This window comes from Lycium barbarum, chromosome 2 (genome assembly GCF_019175385.1).
Source record: "Lycium barbarum isolate Lr01 chromosome 2, ASM1917538v2, whole genome shotgun sequence".
In the NCBI taxonomy this organism is placed as follows: domain Eukaryota; kingdom Viridiplantae; phylum Streptophyta; class Magnoliopsida; order Solanales; family Solanaceae; genus Lycium; species Lycium barbarum.
Window position 1 is genome coordinate 30,618,985 of NC_083338.1, and position 20,212 is coordinate 30,639,196.

At 37.8% G+C, this 20,212-nt stretch overlaps 3 protein-coding genes across 5 annotated transcripts; all 3 read right to left on the reverse strand.

The window, feature by feature from the left end:
• Positions 1-3,219: 3,219 nt before the first annotated feature.
• Positions 3,220-5,632, reverse strand: LOC132626402 (uncharacterized). Its single transcript, XM_060341263.1, has 5 exons — positions 5,469-5,632; positions 5,185-5,388; positions 4,463-4,549; positions 4,260-4,376; positions 3,220-4,154 (listed from the first exon to the last, which is right to left on the reverse strand). The coding sequence occupies exons 1-5, from the start codon at positions 5,484-5,486 to the stop codon at positions 3,645-3,647; spliced, it is 936 nt and encodes a 311-aa protein (XP_060197246.1). The 5' UTR covers positions 5,487-5,632; the 3' UTR covers positions 3,220-3,644.
• On the reverse strand, positions 5,500-14,134 carry LOC132626403 (uncharacterized). 2 transcript variants are annotated; one of them, XM_060341264.1, is made up of 3 exons: positions 14,019-14,134; positions 7,777-8,235; positions 5,500-5,707 (listed from the first exon to the last, which is right to left on the reverse strand). In XM_060341264.1, the coding sequence occupies exons 2-3, from the start codon at positions 8,219-8,221 to the stop codon at positions 5,511-5,513; spliced, it is 642 nt and encodes a 213-aa protein (XP_060197247.1). In that variant the 5' UTR covers positions 8,222-8,235; positions 14,019-14,134; the 3' UTR covers positions 5,500-5,510. The 2 variants fall into 2 exon arrangements, with proteins under 2 accessions (XP_060197247.1, XP_060197248.1); XM_060341265.1 differs by lacking the exon at positions 14,019-14,134 and adding an exon at positions 8,456-9,238.
• LOC132626401 (uncharacterized) lies at positions 10,118-14,209 on the reverse strand. Of its 2 annotated transcripts, none has more exons than XM_060341262.1 (2): positions 14,073-14,209; positions 10,118-11,953 (listed from the first exon to the last, which is right to left on the reverse strand). In XM_060341262.1, the coding sequence occupies exon 2, from the start codon at positions 11,945-11,947 to the stop codon at positions 10,124-10,126; it is 1,824 nt and encodes a 607-aa protein (XP_060197245.1). In that variant the 5' UTR covers positions 11,948-11,953; positions 14,073-14,209; the 3' UTR covers positions 10,118-10,123. The 2 variants fall into 2 exon arrangements, with proteins under 2 accessions (XP_060197245.1, XP_060197244.1); XM_060341261.1 differs by lacking the exon at positions 14,073-14,209 and adding an exon at positions 12,926-14,007.
• Between the last annotated feature and the right edge of the window lie 6,003 nt (positions 14,210-20,212).

Sequence of the window (20,212 nt, forward strand, 5' to 3'; positions counted from 1 at the left end):
GATTGGAAATTTTAATACAACGATATTTGGAAAAGAAAAAGTGGTAGTAAGAATTCAAAGATGTTGCGAACTAAGAATATAAGTGAAGATTGCGCGCCAAAGATGTGGCTTTTGTTAAGGTATTGTGATGAAACAATAACAGAGAAGAGATGACTTGGGAAGGACAAGGATGCTAACTTGGTATGGTGGGTTAGAAAAACCATAACACGGAATGAGGATTCATGTAAAGACCGAGAAGTCGATTATAAAGGGAAATAGGGTAAAAGATAAGAAAAAGCATTGAAGAAAAGGATAACTAAAAGAGGGACCCCCCGAAGTGTTATAAGATCCCATAAGGGCAGTTGAACATTCGAGGACGAATGTTCTAAAGGGGGGGAGGATGTTATAGCCCGATTTTGTACGTTCGGATAATTCGAGATAATTGCGAGAAGTTAGGGGCAAGACTATCTTCCAAAATTATTTTAATGAACAAGTTGTTTACTAGTATGGAAATATTGAGAAAGGCTAAGGGTAAAAAGGGAAATTCACAAAATGGTTCATGGTAATATTGTGGAAAGGCTGGGGGCAAAATGGGAATTTCACAACAATTCAAGAGAGTTCTTGAAGGGCCTTGGCCTTGTGGTGTGTATGTATATGCGGGTCCCACCCATGGCCATGTGTCCATGTTCTTACTTATAGGGCTTAATTATATATATAGAGAAGTGGCGGCAAAAAATAATAAAACATATTCATCATAAATTTAAGAAGCTTGGAGAAGAAGAGAAGGAAAGAAAAAGAGAGAGGAGCTATTCGGCCATGGCTCCCAAAATTGACCCATGGAAAATTGATCAAGAAAAAATATTTTCTTCTAGCTTTTCTACTAATTGGAAGGTCCTCTTTAACATGGAGTAATTGTTGGAGCAAGCCAAGCATTCATTTGGGTGATTTACAAACCCTAGTCAAGTAAGAAGACAAGTGGAGGAAGGTAAGGTTCAATCATCTTTTATCTATGTTATGGATGGTTTATGCATGTTGTTGTATGTATAAAAGGATGGAATTCATGAAATATGTATGTATATAGATGTCGCCGAATAGGGTTTGAATTGGTGAGATGTGATGAATTTATTTTACTTAGTATTTTAATTGTTGTTGTTGTAGATTTTATGATGTAAAATGTGGATTTAATGGTTGGAAATGAAGTTGTAATCGTTTGTGGATTATGGAAGAAGTTAATGTGATATTAGTATGGTTCCTTATAATTATAAGAATAGAGTTGCTAATGTGTAGGTTGTAAATATAATTCATGAATTTTGAAGTGAGACATGTGTTTGGAAGATTGTAAGTTGGGTTGTTGTGATTGGATTTGAAACAAGGAAATGTGTTGTTATTGTTCTTGCTGAATTTGGAAGGTTTCGGGTGAAGTGGTATGTTGGTTGGGTTGTTTGAATATTGTGTGAATTGTTTAAAGTGTTCTTGAATCATGTAAGAAGGATTTCGGATTAACACTTGAATGTGAGATCATTAGTGTTAGTTTGACTATATGTGATTGAATTGAATATAAATGAAATTTCATTGAATTGTGTGACAAGAGTTGTTAATGTTAGAATGTATTTTGAAATAATTGTTGAAGTTGGAGATATGATTGTTGGGATTGTTGTTGATAATTTGGCTGAGTTAAATTCTGGGATTGTTGATTTATAAATTGACCGAGTTAGATTCTCGGGGATGGTGTATTTACAGGGGAAATGCTGCCGAAATTTCGGCAAATTATAAATGAATTCATTTGAAAGACTAAGACAAGTATATGTCGATGAATCTAATGATCACTACTGGAAAATAGGCTTATGGCAACGCCGAGAAAACCGTTGCTATAGACAGAAGCACCATTGCTATATATCTATAGCAACGGTTTATCGTGCGTTCCATCTGCTCGCGTGCCCATATATCTATGGCAACGGTTTGTGCAACGGTTGGCGAAACCCGTTGCTATAACCTTATCTACTGCAACGGTTGTTCCTCTTTCTGATGCAACGAGTTTTTGTGTGTATATGGAACGGTTTCCAACCGTCCCCATAGACCTTTAAGCAACGACTTTTTAGGCTATTGCAACGGTTTCGTAGAGGTTATTGCACCAGCCTTTTATTTTATTGCAACGGTTTTTGTCTATTGCAACGGTCTTTTGTTTGTTATTTGGAACAGCCTATTGCCATGGTTTGTCTGAAATAGTAGCCCTGGTTATAAATTGATATATATATATATATATATATATATATATATATATATATATATATATACACAAATATAAATAAATAAAATACATTACAAATTACATAAACCAGAAAACACAGTTTTTCATAATCCAAAATATCCAACATTCCTAATCCAACATATATACCCGTAAAAGCAAAATGTTCAACCCAAAATGCATAATTAAGTTTTACATTTCAAGATTTAGGATAAGTTTCAAAATGTTCGATAGCAAAAAGATTCTTAGAACATGTAGAAATCTTCACAAAAGATCTTCTCAAGTAAGATCAATGTCTTCACTGTCTCCGTCCCTTTCTTCATTTTTGACACCTACAAAAGAGAATAAATAATGTCACTGCCCTTCAAATGCACGCGCACATAATACAAAGAATAAATAATGTCACTGCCTTCATATTGTAAGTTTTGTCATCACCAAGGGCATGAAGAAAATAGCTGCAGATTGATGTTGAGAATTCTGATAAGCAACTAAATGCCAAAGCTTACACTCCAATAAAGAGCACGAAGCAATCTATGAAAGATATTACTGCTGCTATATTTCCTATTAATCAATGCCAAGTAGTGGAGAATCTTGTTACTTTGAAACAAGATTACTTAGAAGTTCCATCTACTACTTATGGAACTGGTGAAGAAAGGAAAACATGGAGTGAGCTGTTTGAAGAATATTTAGAGGAGGATCAAATTAATAGTGAGGCGAAAGTTAATTATGAGCAGACCGGTGATTCAGAACCATCAGAAGATGCCATTAATCTTATGTTTGGCAAGGACATGGATAATGTATTTATTGGTGTTCATGAGAATATGGTTGTAGAACCTGGTACTGAAGCTCAATCTGGTGCTAAGGTGCAAGGTTTGGTTGATGAAAGCAGTCCAGCAATGCACAGAATTCAAGTTAATTCTCCAGTGAAATTCGGTCACAAACAACAGCAAAGTGCATCAAAAATAAATGGTGCAGGTGACAATGAAATGGTGAGGGCAAGTGAAGTCAAAGATTAGCAACAACACATAGCAAAGGAGAATGATACAAGACCATTAGCTGCAGTTCATGAAAATAGCAATAGTGCTAACAAACATGAAAATGTAGCAAAGTCTAGTAGGAAAGGAAATGCATCTACTCAGAATTCTTTGCAGCTAAAGAATAAAAGGAATTCAGGAACAAAGTAGAAGCAAATCGTGCAGCAAGATCCTATGAACAATGCTAAGCCATGAAAAAAAAAGTTTGCCTTTCAACAATCCAAACACATACAAACTCATGAATTGAACAAGAAAAATGTGACCAGTAAAAGATATATAGAGAAATAGAAATAAGCATGCAAGGAAACTTTGATTCCTTTTTCTTTTCAGTAAAAAGTCTACTTTTCAGTAATGTCAGCAAGAAAAAATCAGCTAGCATAAGAAAATTAAAAAAAAACAAGCAGGCATAAGATTTCACTAAGTTTAGGCAAGAAAGAGAGATATTTAACATAGAGAATAAGAAGGATGAGAAGAAGAAACAGATCAGAATAAGTTTGACCTTGATTGTTACCAGGTGCAGAAGAAGCTTCTCCTGGCGAACGAACACTGAACCTTAACATATTAGGATCAAGTTGGAATTCTGGATTTAGCTGCTGAATTTTTGCAATGACTTTCATTGTAATATCTTTTTCCATGGTATCCTTTTGAGCGTTGAATTTTTCCTGCATTCTTTGTTGCATCCTCTCTTCTATCTCCTCCATTTTTTTCTCCATATCATCAGTAACATTTGAAGAGGGTCCAGAATCCGCTGCTTTCTGTTTCAAGAGAGTCTTGGTAACCCCACGTCCATACAATCTTACTCGGCCTGGATGATCAGGCCCCATTACTGATACATAAGCGTCAATTGATTGACTGCCATCTTCACTTTCTTGAGTTTCTATTCTCTCCATTTCAGCCTACAAATCAGATTGAAGAGAAGGGAGTTCAAGTAAATGAAACTAATCCAATATTTAAGAACAAGCAAATGATATTGATAAACCTTTAAATAGAAAATTTCATACTATTTTGCTAGTCGTATCTTCATATGAGTCCTTGTATACTCGGCCTGGTTTCCTTCTTCTAGTAGCCACAAAAAACTCCTTACTTGACAAAGCTTCAGGATTTTCCTTCTTTTTTTTCTAGTTAGATAAAAGATAGCATAAAAATCTTCCCAAGTAAAGTCAACAAGTTCATAGTAAATGAACAATACAAGAAAACACCAAACCTCACGGATTATAGCAAAACTTGTTTTGCCAACAGTGTGTGGATACCTCAACTTTTTTCGATTCTCTGTATTTTTTTTGGACATGTCCTGCAAAACTATGAGTTAGTGAAATAATAGAAGCCAACAAATATATAGATGAAGGGCATACAATATTGATTAGTGTTGGTACTGAGCTAGGATATGAGTTAGTGCTAACTTTGGGAATTTGATACACAACTACTTTTGAGTGGAAAAGTGCATGCAATAGTCCAACACAGATAGGATGCAAGCTTGGTTGGAAGGAAATGCATTAGGCTGGACTTTAATATGGAATTCACATTATGCAGCAGGAGGAAGCAGAGCTACTAGCAACTTGTTTTTCTTATTGCATTTGGTCAATCAATGCATGCAAACACCTGACTTATATTGCTATATTGACACTGGATCATGCAGTTTCTTTTTTTTGTTGTGGTTTCCTTGGTGGTGGTATTAGTACTGTATAGTACTCATCCCACTAGGGAATTGCAGCTTAAGAGAAATTGCTTTGATCTAAGTTGGTACACAGAGAATACAGCAATTAACACATACAAAGGATACTGGTTTTGTTTTGAAAAAATATATAAAATAGCCCTAGGCACCACAGTGCCTAGTGGAATTTGTTTTAAAAAAAAATCAGATATCTTTTGCTTTTGAATAAGGCACTAATTTAAAGAAAAGAACGTTGTCTATGATTTATATCTTACTTGAGCCGCATCGGAGTTCCAATATTCGAGGAGAGCCTTAAATTGAGATTCTGAAACTTCTTTAGGCCTTTTTGCCATTCGAAGTTCGTCATTGGCGTAGCGATAGTAGTGTTTCTTCTTCAACCCATTCTTATACTTTCTCCAAGCAAGTTGAATTGTTCGCAAAGTCCATTCTTTCGCTACTTTAGGAATGTCATATTTCTCCTACAATTTGATGCAATTGGGTTAGTGCAAAAAATCTGAAATACTTTCAAGTAAAAAATGGAACATTGAGAAATTCAAACCAAGGTATAGTTCCACATATCATCATGTGTCTTCAATTTCTTTCATTTAAGCACATTAAGAGGACAAAAGGTCCCATTCCTTGCTAATGTGCCGAGGAAGCTACCCAACTCTTTAACAATTGCTTCAGTAGGACCAATGGGTTGGTGCAACTCATTTAGCACGATCAATTTGCGCTCACTCCGTCCATGTACACTTTGCATTTGTGTTCCACCTCTTTTTCTTTTCTGAGTGGAAGGGCCTATAATAATATGAACCAAACAGTTTATAGTCATGCAGAAAATTGGTCCAGACCTATTTCAAATTTGGAATCAGCTTAAAAAAAAAAAACAAGTCCTTTGTTTGCTGGTGTGGTACTGGTGAAATAACACTGCAAGCTATTTGCTGCAACTGCAAGGAAGTGCAATATTGCTGAGGGCTGCTGGTGTACACCAGGAAAGGAAAACACAAAAAAAAAAACACAAGGTACTCAGAGCTGCTGTTTCCAGGGATTTATATTAGGTGCTGAACATTGTGCAATCTAGCACAATTATTTGGTGGAGGAAGGCATTTGAAGATGAGGAAACAAACACAAATGGTGCATAAACAATGCATAGATCAAACTATGCAAACATCTTGAAGGCTACTGTGATGCTATGTGCAGCAGAGACAGCAAAATGTGGGCACTACTGGCTTTGCAGCCTGTTTAGTTGCTGTTTTTGCAGCCTGTTTGGTTGCTGGCATTGCAGCCTGGCTGGCAGCTGTTAATGTGCATTAAGCATCACTAGTTTTCCAGTTGCAGAGTGCAGCAGTTACTCAAATGATGGTACAGCAGCAGCATCAGCAAAATTGCTGATTTAGTTCAGCAGTTTAACAGGAAAGAAAAAAAAAAAAACCTTAACCCTGGAGGGATTTGATACTTATTATTGAAGTTTGCACTCATGATATCTGAACTTCTCATCAGATGGATCAAACAACAAGCAAAGCCACCAAAAAAAAAAAAAAAAAAACAGCAAGTCTCTTTTTGACTGGTGTAGTACTGGTTCTACTGATTACTGGTGTGAACCAGGAGATACACAAATAAGGAGGCATTTGATTTGTGCAAGTTATGCAAGTTCTAAATTGCCTAGACTTTTTTACACATGAATGTAGTTACACATTTGCAACAAAATAAAGAGAAGAAGTTGGAACCAGAGGCTGTACATGCAGATTTGCAACAGCTACTGTACATGCAGATTTGCTACTGCCATGTTGTGTGTATATGCCTTTCAGGTTTCAATGCTATGGAACCAGCGGCACATATGAAGAGGGACCAACACAAAGAAACAACTGATGGTCATGCAGTCATGCAAGAGGAAAAGAGGCCATTCATGTATCATCAAGGAGAAGTTACAAGATCAGAAATACAAGCAGAGAAGACTAAAGGCTACAGCTGCAGAGTGCAGCAGTTACTCAAATGATGGTACAGCAGCAGCATCAGCAAAATTGCTGATTTAGTTCAACAGTTTAACAGGAAAAAAAAGAAAAAACCTAAACCCTGGAGGGATTTGATACTTCTTATTGAAGTTTGCACTCATGATATCTGAACTTCTCATCAGATGGATCAAACAACAAGCAAAGCCACCAAAAAAAAAAAAACAGCAAATCTCTTTTTGACTGGTGTAGTACTGGTTCTACTGATTACTGGTGTGAACCAGGAGATACACAAATAAGGAGGCATTTGATTTGTGCAAGTTATGCAAGTTCTAAATTGCCTAGACTTTTTTACACATGAATGTAGTTACACATTTGCAACAAAATAAAGAGAAGAAGTTGGAACCAGAGGCTACTATGATCAAAGGTGGGACAAATAACCTAAAGAGAAGAAATTGGGGGAGAGAAAGCAAGGGACACTGCAGCAACAGCTGCTGTAGATGCAGAACTGGTTTGCATTTACTACTGGTACCTTGGCAAGGAGAGGCTGGCAATCAAGTGTAAAGCTGAAGGTTGAAGTCTTATAAAAAAAAACACAGCAAACTTGGTGCTCAGAGCTGCTGTTGATCAGCTACTGCATCAAGTAGAAATGGACTGACTTGAATTATCAGATGCTCAAGATCAAGTTACAAGGGAACACACACACAAAAAAAAAAAAAAAAACATAACAGGCTTCTGGTGTCAGGGCAGACACAAGGGTATTGAAGGGGAGACAAAGGAATCACTACCATCATGTTCAAGTCCTATGGGAAGAGAACATGATGGTAAAATCAAAGTTAGCGAACAACTATCAGATTTTATAAGCTAAAGAATAATTCTAATTTCAAGTGCATGTAGTTTAAATTTGTAAAATCTTGCCTCCTTCCCCAGATTGGTCATTTGCTTCAAGATTAGTAGAATCTTGTGGATCTTGTTGGATTTGTTCATTAACTGCTTGTAATGCAGGAATACTGGAAAGTTGTGAGGTTTGTCGCACTTGTTCTTGTGCTTCTCCTGATTCAGCAGTGGTGGAATCCAACAAGACTTGCTCATGTATTGTTTGTGCTGCAGGATAGATAGAATCGGGACACACTTGCTGCACTTGTTCCACTTCAGATCCAGCTGGAATGTAGTTTGAGTTCTGCTTGTGCTTGTAATGCTTTTCATTTGACTTTGTAACATGAACATCTGAAATGTATTTTGAGTTTGGCTTGTGCCTGTGATTCAAAACCCTTTGGCTTAGCAAAGATGCAACTGATCCAGGTGGAATGAAGTTTGAGTTCTTAACTCTCTTGCTTTTTCTTGAACTCCCGTCTTGATTCATGATTACTCAAGTCTCTGCAAGTTTTAGAATATGAAATACAAAATTGGTTAGTAGAATGTCAGTGCTGATAACAAAATCAATCAGAATGGCAGTGGGATTATATTATCTAGTACTATTGTGACACAAACTAGGACTATGAAAAGATCATAAAATATGTATGAAAAAAGACATTTATTAGACGCTCAAAATAAAAAATGAAAACAATGATGAGCATATATAAAAGGAGTTCAGAACTTTATTGTATAATCATTTTCCTCCATCCAATCCCAATCAGTATCATCGAACTCATCCTCCTCTTCCGATGTTTCCATAATTGTATCTTCTGAATGTTGTGCATTAGATGGAATATCAACGACATCAGCGGGCACATCTTCTCTTGACCATCTAATGTCACCGTCATCTAATCTAGTTGATGGACCAATGTCATCATTAGGCTCCCTCCAAAATGTGTCTCCTATATTAGGACAATCCTCTTTCTCTAGATCATACAAATCAACAGGGACTTTATTCCTTGCATAATAAACATCTTTCTCAACTGGATCCGCCACATAAAAAACTTGATGAACTTGTGATGCCAACACAAAAGGATCATCTTTACTGCATAACTTATTGAAGTATACCCGAGTTAACCCATATTCATCTACTTCATTATGAAACCAATCACATCTAAACAGTACAACACTAAAATGGCCATAATAATCAATCTCAATGATATCTTGAATCACTCCATAATAAATAACCTCGCCATCTATGGGATTTTGGTCCCTAGAACTAGCAAAACTATCTGTTGTTGCTGCTAGAGTCCCTCCACTATTTTGAGTCTTTCGTGGGGCGTCCCGACTTTTTGTATGAAATCGGTATCCATTAATGAAATATGCAGTGTATCTCTTGCCCACCACATTAGGCATTCTAGACAGCCATATTAGATAATCAGGTACTTCAGCATTTTTAACTTTCTCTTCAAACCAATTGCTAAATTCCCGACTATGATTCCTTGCTCTTGCCCATGCGTTTGATCTAGTATGATTACTCATCAAATTCTTATGTTCCCTGCAATCATGAATATTTGAAATTTAATATTTAGGACTTTATAAATTGAGCTTAACAGACGTTATCATAACGAAATGAACGAAGTTTAAAATATAAGTAATTGTTATGTATTTGATCTTACTCGATAAAATTTTCAACTTGTTCATCTCCAGTGTTGAATAAAGCATACCGATATGCCTCATAACGTAACTGTGGATCCATCATAAAAGTCGAATCCTTTTTCTGCTCAATTCCAATTGGATGACCTATCTTAGGGAATATAGGTGACAAATTCTGAACACATTCATCATCCTCAGTCTGGTACCTACTGAATCTTGTCTTCACACCATCGCGTAGGTATCTTGAACAAAAGGTCAAGCACTCTTCAGCCAAAAAACCCTCTGCTATTGATGCTTCTGCACAAGATCGATTACGAACGAACGTCTTCAACTTACAAAGGTGCCTCTCATTGGGATACATCCAGCGAAGATGAGTCGGACCCCCAAGCTTAATTTCATTCACTAAATGAATAGGTAAATGTGGCATTATATCAAAAAATGTTGGATGAAAAATCCTTTCGAGGTCACATATTATTTCAACAATTTCAGAATCCAGTTTCTCAAGATCTCTTCTTCTTATAACCTTACTACATATGGCTCTAAAGAAATTGCCCAATCTAATCAAGGTTAATGAAACATTCTTGGGCAGCACTTTTCTAACGGCAACTTGGAGCAGGTAATGCATTATAAAATGAGCATCATGACTCTTGTACCCCGATATTTTCATCTCCTTCACTTGCACACGATGTGATATATTAGAAGCACATCCTTTTGGTAATTTGGCATTTTTCAAGACGGTGCAAAACAACCTTTTCTATTCGGGCTTCATGGAGAAACAAGATTGAGCCAAACTTACATTTCCATCATTATCCTCTATTGGTTGTAGCTCCTTTCGTATCCCCATTTCCTGTAAGTCATTGCGAGAATTTACATGATCCTTTGACTTTCCATCTATCTCCAGTAAAGTCCCAAGCAAACTGTCACATATATTCTTTTCTATGTGCATCACATCAAGATTGTGCCTCAATTTGTTATGTGCCCAATATGGCAATTCAAAGAAAATAGATCTTTTTTTCCACGGACCCTTATTATCTCGAGGCCTTTTTTTTTTGCCCTTTCCAAACACATTGTTGAATTCATGCAGCTCTTCAAGCACTTCTATACCCGACAAAGGAGTAGGTGCAGGTCTATGCTCCTCCTTACCATCAAATGACTTCTTATCTTTTCGCAATTTATGATCAGAAGGCAAAACTCTACGATGACCCAAGTAACACATCTTACGACTATGTTCGAGATATTGAGAGCATGTGTCATAATTACAAGTAGGGCATGCCAATTTTCCCTTGGTGCTCCATCCTGAAAGCATTGCTAATGCTGGAAAATCACTAACTGTCCACAATAAGGCTGCACGCATTCGGAATGTTTGGTCGGTTTCAGCATCATATGTTTCTCTCCCAGGTTCCCATAGTTCCTTCAATTCTGCAATTAGTGGTTGTAGATACACATCTATATCATTTCCTGGAGATGATGGACCTGGAATGATCATTGACAACATGATATACTCCGGCTTCATGCAAATCCATGGTGATAAATTATAGTTCATCAACATAACAGGCCACGAGCTATGAGAAATACTCATGGTTCTAAATGGGTTGAAACCATCACTTGAGAGACCCAATCTAACATTACGAGGATCTCGAGAGAAGTCTGGGTACAAACGATCAAAATCCTTCCATGCTTCCCCGTCAGCAGGATGCCTTAAATTTCCATCATTGGGTCGTTCATTAGCGTGCCATCTCATTGCAACAGCTATTTCAGAACACATGAATATCCTTTGAAGCCTAGGCTTTAAGGGGAAGTACCTTAAAACCTTCGCAGGAATTTTAGAGCGTGAATTAGTCGAGGCATCACCAACACTCTTCCATCTAGAAGTTCCACAGACAGAGCAGTTATCTACTTTCTCATTGTCCTTCCAAAATAACATGCAGTCATTAGGGCATGCATGTATTTTTTCGTAATGAAGACCCAAATCTTTAATCACTTGTCTGGCCTTATTGAAAGACTCTGGTATCTGAGCAAAGGGAAATGCCTCTCTTATCAAATCTAACAAGTCTGAGAATGATACATTACTCAAACCATGTAATGATTTAAATAAGTACAACCGAATGGTGAAATTCAATTTATTGAAATTTTCACAACCCGGATATAACTCTTGTTTCCCTTCCTCCAATAATTTAAAAAATTTCTTTGCGTCTTCAGATAAACCCTGTCGCACTCCTTCTTCATGCACTGACTCACCCTCTACATTTCTAAATGTATCATGAAGTAGTCCATCAATATCATCACGCAAGTTAGAACCTTCATCGTCATTTATTGGATGCAGTGTATTTCTCGATGAAACCGGTTCTCCATGAAAAACCCATTTGGTGTAATTATCAACAAACCCATGAACAACCAAGTGACCCTCCACCACATTTCGGTAATGCCAATAGCGATTCATGCACTTCTTGCAGGGACATAATATCTCATTTCCTTGAGAAGCTCGTTCAAATGCCTTGTCAAGAAAATAATTCACTCCAGCAGCATACTCTTCTGTCCATCTTAGGTGATTCATCCAACTTTTATCTCCATTATCCATTTAATCCTACATATCACAAGCAAATCACCAAAATTAAGATTCATGCTAAGCTTAGAAACTGAAGTCAAGATCACTAGATCCCATTAGCAACAAGTAAAAAAAAAATAAAGATAAAATTCTAGACTTGTTCAGTGAAGTCAGGACTTAGGTAGAGCAAAGCTTTGAACATAGATGCACTTGAATCAAGTCAAGGGAATTGGGGTGGTACAGATCTAACCATTATAGCTAACCATTTTGTTATAGCAACACTCAGGCCTTAAAAAAAAACAATAAATAGCTAAATGAACTTAATATTCTTGTTGCAACTGTAATATAGCAGCATTTAAGCCTACCAGTCCACTAGTTAACTTCACAAAGCCCAGCTCAAATAAGCATCTTCTTATTTAAAAGTAATGATATTTACAAGTTCCTATCGACCACACAAATTCTTGAGTTTAGCAGTTTACAAAATTACAATAAAAAAACTGAAACAGGTAAGCAAAATTCAAAGCATAAAGAAAGAAACTGAAACAGTTTTGTAAAAAAAAAAAACTGAAACAGATAAGCAAAATTCAACACAATACATTCACATAATCGAGAGAAAGAAACATAAAGACAAGTAACTGTTGGGAAATGGAAATAGCACAATTATGAACGGACAATAATTCAAAGCCAAACTTCCATGGCTAAACAAGAAAATCATAATATCTTCTAAATTGTAACACTCCAACCTTAGACATAGCATTAACTTCAGGAACTCAGTAATAACCATGATTTAGCTATTCGAAAACAGTAAAGCTCCCACATTTCACTAGATATTTACTAAATTGAAGTAGTTCCATCCATTTCTTATCTTCTTTAAATGATATAACAGGAAAATAAGCAACCAGATATTGTAAAAATATTGAGACAAAAACTCAATAATTTGAACAAACCAAAATCACAATTTTAATAAAAAAGAAGAAGATGAAGGGACATGAAGAAATCAAAAGCTCCTACCTCACACTAGTGATTCACGGGCTCTGCGATGTCGAACCAGTCATCTACGAAGTGACCAAAGTGTTGTAGAAGAACACTTGGGATTCTAGGAGAGCAATCAAAACCCTTAAAGAAAAAACTGGGCTCTGCGATGTCGAACCAATCGTCTACGAAGTGACAAAGTGTCGTAGAAGAACACTTAGGATTCTGGGAGAACAATCAAAACCTTTAAAGAAAAAAACTTTCTTTTTCCTGTTAGCCAAGACCATTGAATTCTTTTCACATCATCAACAAGAAACCAACAGGTCAAGCAATTATATGACAATATATAGGCTTATTTACATCTGGCAGATGACTTATTTCAAATTTTAGGATCTAGAATAGCAATAAAATACGCTATATGAACCTAAAGAGATTTCTTCATTTACTATTTGACTTAATGCCTTCTCCTTTGAATTTAATCACATGAATATTCTTCCAAAAATACATTATTCTACTAACTGAAACCAACAAAATTTTCCTCTGTAACTACATTTACGAAGCAGAGCAGCAATAATCTGGATTTTTAACTATATCTTTTCAGGCATTCAAAAACACCATGTTGAGAAAAAGATAAACTTTCTATACTTTATAGCCACTTCCATGGTAATTTTTAGTCACTCAAGATATGGTCAATTAAAGTTATACACAAAATTACAACAAGAAACAAGTTTAGATCCAACATTAGGTCCAGAAAAAACAATTTCACGATACTATATAAAATCATCACTATAAAATGCACCCAACAAGAGTGAAATTGCAGAGAAAATAAAAGGAAAAAGGAAAATCTCAGCTTTTCCTTTTGGCAACCACAATAGGGAAGAAAAGTGATATTGTAGAACCAAGCAAAGCAAAGACCCAACCAAAAGGCTTAAAATTATTTCAAACCCACTTCGATAAAGGACCCAATTTAATTGTTTGCTGAATATCACAAAAGGGGTTCTAAAATAGTTGCATTCAACAATTTTTTAGCCTATGTAGGAGTTTCCTGAACTTAGCTTATATCAAATACACTACCCACACCTCACGGATTAAAGAAAAAAATAAGATATTAACTGAAGATATTTACCCACACCTCACGGATTGAAGATAATTGAAGAAATCCAAAAATAATTAGCAAAGAACATACAATTTCTTCAGCTAATGATGTCTCAAATATGTCTTCTTAGATTTTTCAAACAACCACTTCTTCAAACCATTTAGCAGCTTCAACCCTAGAAATTAACTACCCCAATATTTTGATAATTCAGTTGAAAAAGACCAAAATACAATATAAACAGAGAAGATGAGAATCCAAGAAGAGGAGTTCTGATGGAGAGAGGGTAATGGCAAAATCAGGGTTTTTTTTTTTGACATGCGTTCATCCAAGGCAATGAAGAGAGAAGATATCTGATTTAAGAAATAAATGTAAAAATAAAATAAAAGAAATGATTTTGGCGGGTTAAGGAAAACATAGAGCGGGGAAATTAAGGGTGGAGGGAATTAAAACCGTTCCAATAGATAAATATTTCATTTAATAGTTGCCACATATAACATTAACAACAACGGTTACTAAATGCGTTGCAATAGATAAATCTATGGCGACGATTTTTTAAAGTGGCAACGGTTTAATTATTAAACCGTATCGGTATCCCAAAACCTTTTGGCAACGGGTTGAACCGTTGCAATAGACTATCTACAGCAACGGTTAAACAACTGTTGCTAAACATTCCGTTGCCATAGGATCAATTTCTGGTAGTGGATTGTGTCAATCTTCTTGAATGTAGACTAGCGATAGCGAGCTTTGACAATTAAGCGTAGCTAATAGGACGTGGAGCAGGTATGTAAGGCTTACCTTTTTTCTTTCTTTTGGAATGATCTTTATGAAACGAGCAAATGATGTATATGTATGATTTCAAAGAAATTCCTATTCTTAGAGCCACTAGGATGGCTAATATTCTTGGCTTCCATAAGTTGTTTCATATGGTTTTGATGCATATCTATGATGTCCGAAGTTCTTTTTGATATGTTTCCGAATGGCACTCGAAAGATAATTGATATGACCAAAGTTTTGATTTTCAAATGATAGTACGTTTCATTACTCCCTTAAGTCTGTGATATATTTTGATACGTACATATGGTTCCAAAAGCTCTATATTATTTGATCCATAACGACATCCGAAAGGGTACTTGATATGATTGTTGCCTTATTTTTCCAAAAATGGCTTCTGAAACGTTCGTAGAAGGTTCTGTACTTCAAACGCTCATAACTTTCTTATACTAAGTCGGATTGACCCGAAACTTGTTTCTGAGCCTTCAGATGTTGGTAAGTGTACGTATCTATCGAGTCTTGATTTATGTGCATATGGTTCCACACTATTCTGTTCGTGCAAGCCTCAGTATGTCCTTCACTGCGCCCTGGGCCAGGTTCTGTTATCGTGCGCCTCCTCTGCATTGTTCACCGCGTCCCTCACTAAAGGGCTGGGATCGGTTATATGCATATATGATATATGATGTCTACATATATGATGACTCCGTTCACCACGTCCCTCACTAAAGGGCGGGGATCTCTTATATGCATATATGATATATGATGTTGGCATATATGATGACTCCATCCACCGCGTCCCTCATAGAGGGCCGGGATCTGTTATATGTATGTGTATATGATGACATATGATGTCGGCACGCCTGATCTGTGTTTGGAAAGTAAGTATTTTGGTACTCGGATGATTTACTCATTTTCTGTACTCCTTCTGACATATGACATCAGTATGCATGATTTACGTTCGGAAAATAAGCACCTTGGTATTCTGGTTAATGTACTTACATTTTGTACTGTTGTTCCGATTATGGTTCAGTTTTCTGTATTTCATGCCTTACATACTCGGTACATATTCCCTACTGACCCCCTTTCTTCGGGGGCTGCGTTTCATGCCACGCAGGTACACCCAGATGAGTTGAAGCTATTATAGAAGACATTCCAGTAGAGATGGCAAGCTCCATTTGCTCCTGGAATGTTGCCGAGTCAGAGTATATGTGTTATGATGGTTGGATTGATGTTAGAGACTTTGCAGAAAGAGTTGTGTGTATAGATTGTCAGTCTTGTAAGCGGCTCCGTCAGCCGATGTGTCATCTTTGTGTTTTGTTATAACTTATGATTACAGATTTTGTTTGACTGGAGGACCATGAAAAGGAATATTTCTGAAAGCTGTACTATGTATTTCATCTTTATTTGATTTAAAAAGTCCAAAAGATTATGTGTGCACTAAGGGTCAGAGGATTCGCTCGGCCCTAAGTAAGGGTCGGGTGCCCATCACACCCTAGGTAGATTAGGGTGTGACATTTAGATAGGAAATAAACCTACCTTTTGGCGACGCAGTATTCCCTTTCCATTCTAGAGCTGGTTCTCCCGGAAATTGAAAACGAACCATTTTCATTCTACAATTGATATTGGCATAGCAAGAAGCCAACCAATCCATGCCCATAATGACATCAAAGTCTATCATTTTTAGCTCATGTAAGTCCACCATAGTACGACGATCACAAATTACAACTATACAGTTTCTATATACTCGGCTAGCTATTACTGATTCACCAACGGGTGTAGACACCTCAAAAGGTTTGATCAACTCCGGTTCGACTCTAAATCGACCCGCAATATATGGAGTAACATACGACAATGTGGAGCCCGAATCAATCATAGCATATACATCATGAGAGAATACCGATTATATACCTGTAACCACATTAGAAGAAAACTCAAGATCTTGGCGTCCAGCCAAAGCATAAATACGGTGCTGAGGACCGCTAGAACTGGGGACTCTCCCTCTTCCTCTACCATGGCCGACTGGCGCATGTGAACCTGGCCCCATAGGGCGTACAGGCCATGAATATTCGGCTACTGACCCTGAAGGCTGGGTCCTACCTCTACCATGAATCGAGGGGCAATCACGCATAATATGGTCTGGTCGACCACATGAATAGCAAACCTCTTAACCCGATCGGCACTGACCCCAATGTAATTTCCCACACTGGGAACATTGTGGTATGGGTGGCCTCGCCTGACCCGAATTACCTCTGAACTGAGACCCTATAAAACTCTGACTCGACCCGGAACAAGTAGATCTATCAAATCTCTGGCCTGAAAACCGTGGAGGTGCGCTGGTCATAGAATAGCCTGCATGCCTAGAAAACTGCTGCCTGTGCCCACCTCTGAACTCACTCATCAGACCCGAAGATCTGGCCCTCTTGTTATGTCCCCTATCATGCTCACGTTCACTTCTTTACTGTTGTAGACTTTCTTTTAAGTTCTGAGCATGGGCCTGAATGCGAGAAATATCCATATGGTCCTGAAGGGACGCAGTCAAGCACCTATCCATCAAATGTGGCCCTAGGCCTTTCACAAATCGGTGTACTCGGTCACCCATATCCGCTACCTTGGCCGAAGCATACCTAGCCAAATAATTGAAGTAGAGACTATACTCTAAAACACTCATGCTACCTTGCCTTAAATTTAAGAACTTATCGGCTCTAGCTCGCCGAACTTCTGGAGGCATATAATATCGGAGGAAAGCATCAACAAACTCTTGCCATACCGGGGGAGGTGTATTGAATCCCCGTGAAGCCATCAAAACCATGTACCAATGGACCGAGACGTCCCTCAATCTATGTGACGCTAGCTCCGCCTATTCGGTGTCCGAAGCATGTATCAAACGAAGCGCCCTCAATATCCAATCGATAAAGTCCTGAGGGTCCTCATCCGGCTTTGATCCAAAGAATTTCGGAGGTTTCAAATTAATGAAGTCATGAGCCCTTGCACTAACAACCCTATCACCCTACCCTGTGCTTTGCCGCTGAGTCTGGGCAGCAACCAATTGAGTAAGCAAATGTATGGCCTTTTTTACATCTTGGCCTGAAGCATCCGGTTGAGGAGCCGGAGGTGCTGGAGCTGGGGTTGAGGCTCCCTCTCACTCCTCTAATATAGATACTGAACGGGAGGACTGAGATTGAGCTGCACTCTGGGACTCACTTTCCTCTACTACCGGTAGCGGTGCCTTTTCAGCCCGCTTTTCTGCCACCGTCTTGCCCTTTTGGGCTGCTGTAGCCTTTCTCTTTATAGGCATTTCTGAAATACACAACACACGGTTAAGGAACAAGAAGATCTTATATCATAGCTTTATCGCACGATTTTTATGAAGAAAGAAGGTCATTTATTCCTAAAATGCCCGCAGCTTCTTGTTTATAAGTGTGGCGCGCAACACACCCATGACCAAGACTCTAGTAGACATGGCTCGTAGACACACCCTAGGACAGAACTGCTCTGATACCACTTTTGTCACGACCCAACTAGGGGCCGCGACGAGCGCCCGGTGCTAGCCTACGCGGGCACCCCTTAACGTACTTTTACACTTACATCTAAGTGAGCCATGTAATAGAAGATATATTGCTATTCACCAATCACACTAGTCCCATTGGACAACAATACCTTTATATCATCATTGACATCTATTCCCATATCAATGTACATAAGGCGACGAGGCTAACAAAATAAAATCCAAAATATAGGCCGACAAGGCCAAACACGTCTATTCACATACACATGTCTACGAGTCTCTAAGGAGAGTGTGTCATATCACATAAGCGGGACAGGACCCTGCAATGCCCATAATTATTTACACAAACGAATATGTACCCAAAAGCTATAGCTCCGAATGAAACGGAGCTCCGCTATGTAGTCCCTGAGAATGTAGCTATGAATCAAATCTGTCTCCCTAGGCACCTGCGGGCATGACGCAGCGTCCACAAACAAAAGGAAGTCAGTACAAAGAATGTACTGATTATGTAAAGCATGATCAATATCAATATAGAAGCATAATATAGAACATAGGAGATAGCGCAGGATGGGAGATAGTAATATCATTGTCATAAGCACTTACTTGCCTTACATAGGAACTTTCCATTTCGAGTGCGTGATCGTGTACATACATCCGTATCCACATCCAAATTCATATCCGTACTCATTTACATATCCTTATTCGCATTCATATCGTGTACTTATTCTTATTCATAATTGTATCATATTCGTATTCGTACTCATATCTATATCATATACCTATCCATAGCATATAAATATCCATATCATATACATATTCATATCATACACGTACCATTTACGTAGAATACCCGACTACGGAGGTTCGGTGTTTCACGTACCCGTCATAGCCAGGCTCGGTGATCATACATACCTGGCCAACCAAAGCTTAGTGTTACACATACCGGGCCCGACTAAGGCTCAGTGTTGTCAGTACCCAACTGCAGTGGTGCGCGCGCATTACATAGACATACATACATATTCTATATAAGCTCGGGGTTCCATAATAGTCATACATAGATTCATATACATAATAGATCATAAGCATCTTTACTATGAACATCACTATCATCATTGTCATCGATATCGTCATCACTATTACCATTATAGTCATCATCTATATCATTATCACTATTATCCTCATTCATTACATCTATCCTTATAGGATTACTCGTCATACGAGGAGCTTAGTACAATCGTAATACATATCGAGGATCATGAGCTCAATAGCTCGAAAGATAGAATCATTTGAAGGATATCATAATCTTATAGGAAGTTTAGATGATTGGCCAAGAACCATGACTTATGAAAGAAGAGTTACCCTTACATACCTTTCGTTTCACCTATTCTACACTTGCACGTTCTACTCCGAAGCTCACGTTTCTAGCTTCATTAAAGTCATACTATCATTAGAAATCAATAGCTAGCATACATGACTAAAACTAGAGAAAATCGGGCAGCATCTCCTTCATTTATACGACATTCCTCCATAGCGTATATCAATTCCCAAGCGTCAATAATACATTCACAATACCATAAAAATAGTCATTATTCATCCACATTATCCAACAACAACAATAACAACAAGCCCAGTATAATCCCACCATGTGGGGTCTGGGGAGGGTAGAGTGTACGCAGACCTAACCCCCACCTTAAAAGGTAGGGCGGCTGTTTCTGAAAGACCATCGGCTCAAGAGAGGAGAAAAAGAGAGGAAAAACAAGACAAAAGGTTAGATAGGATCAAGCATATCGAAAACCAATATGAAATCAAGGAATAACAAAAGAGACAAAGTCATGCTAGAGCAGTCCGGAAAGAAAGGAGCATTAACTACTATAGATAACTAAGGCCACCAAAGTACAATGGCCCAACAAATATAAGCAGCAATCAAATGCAAAAATCAAATGGCGATAAACAA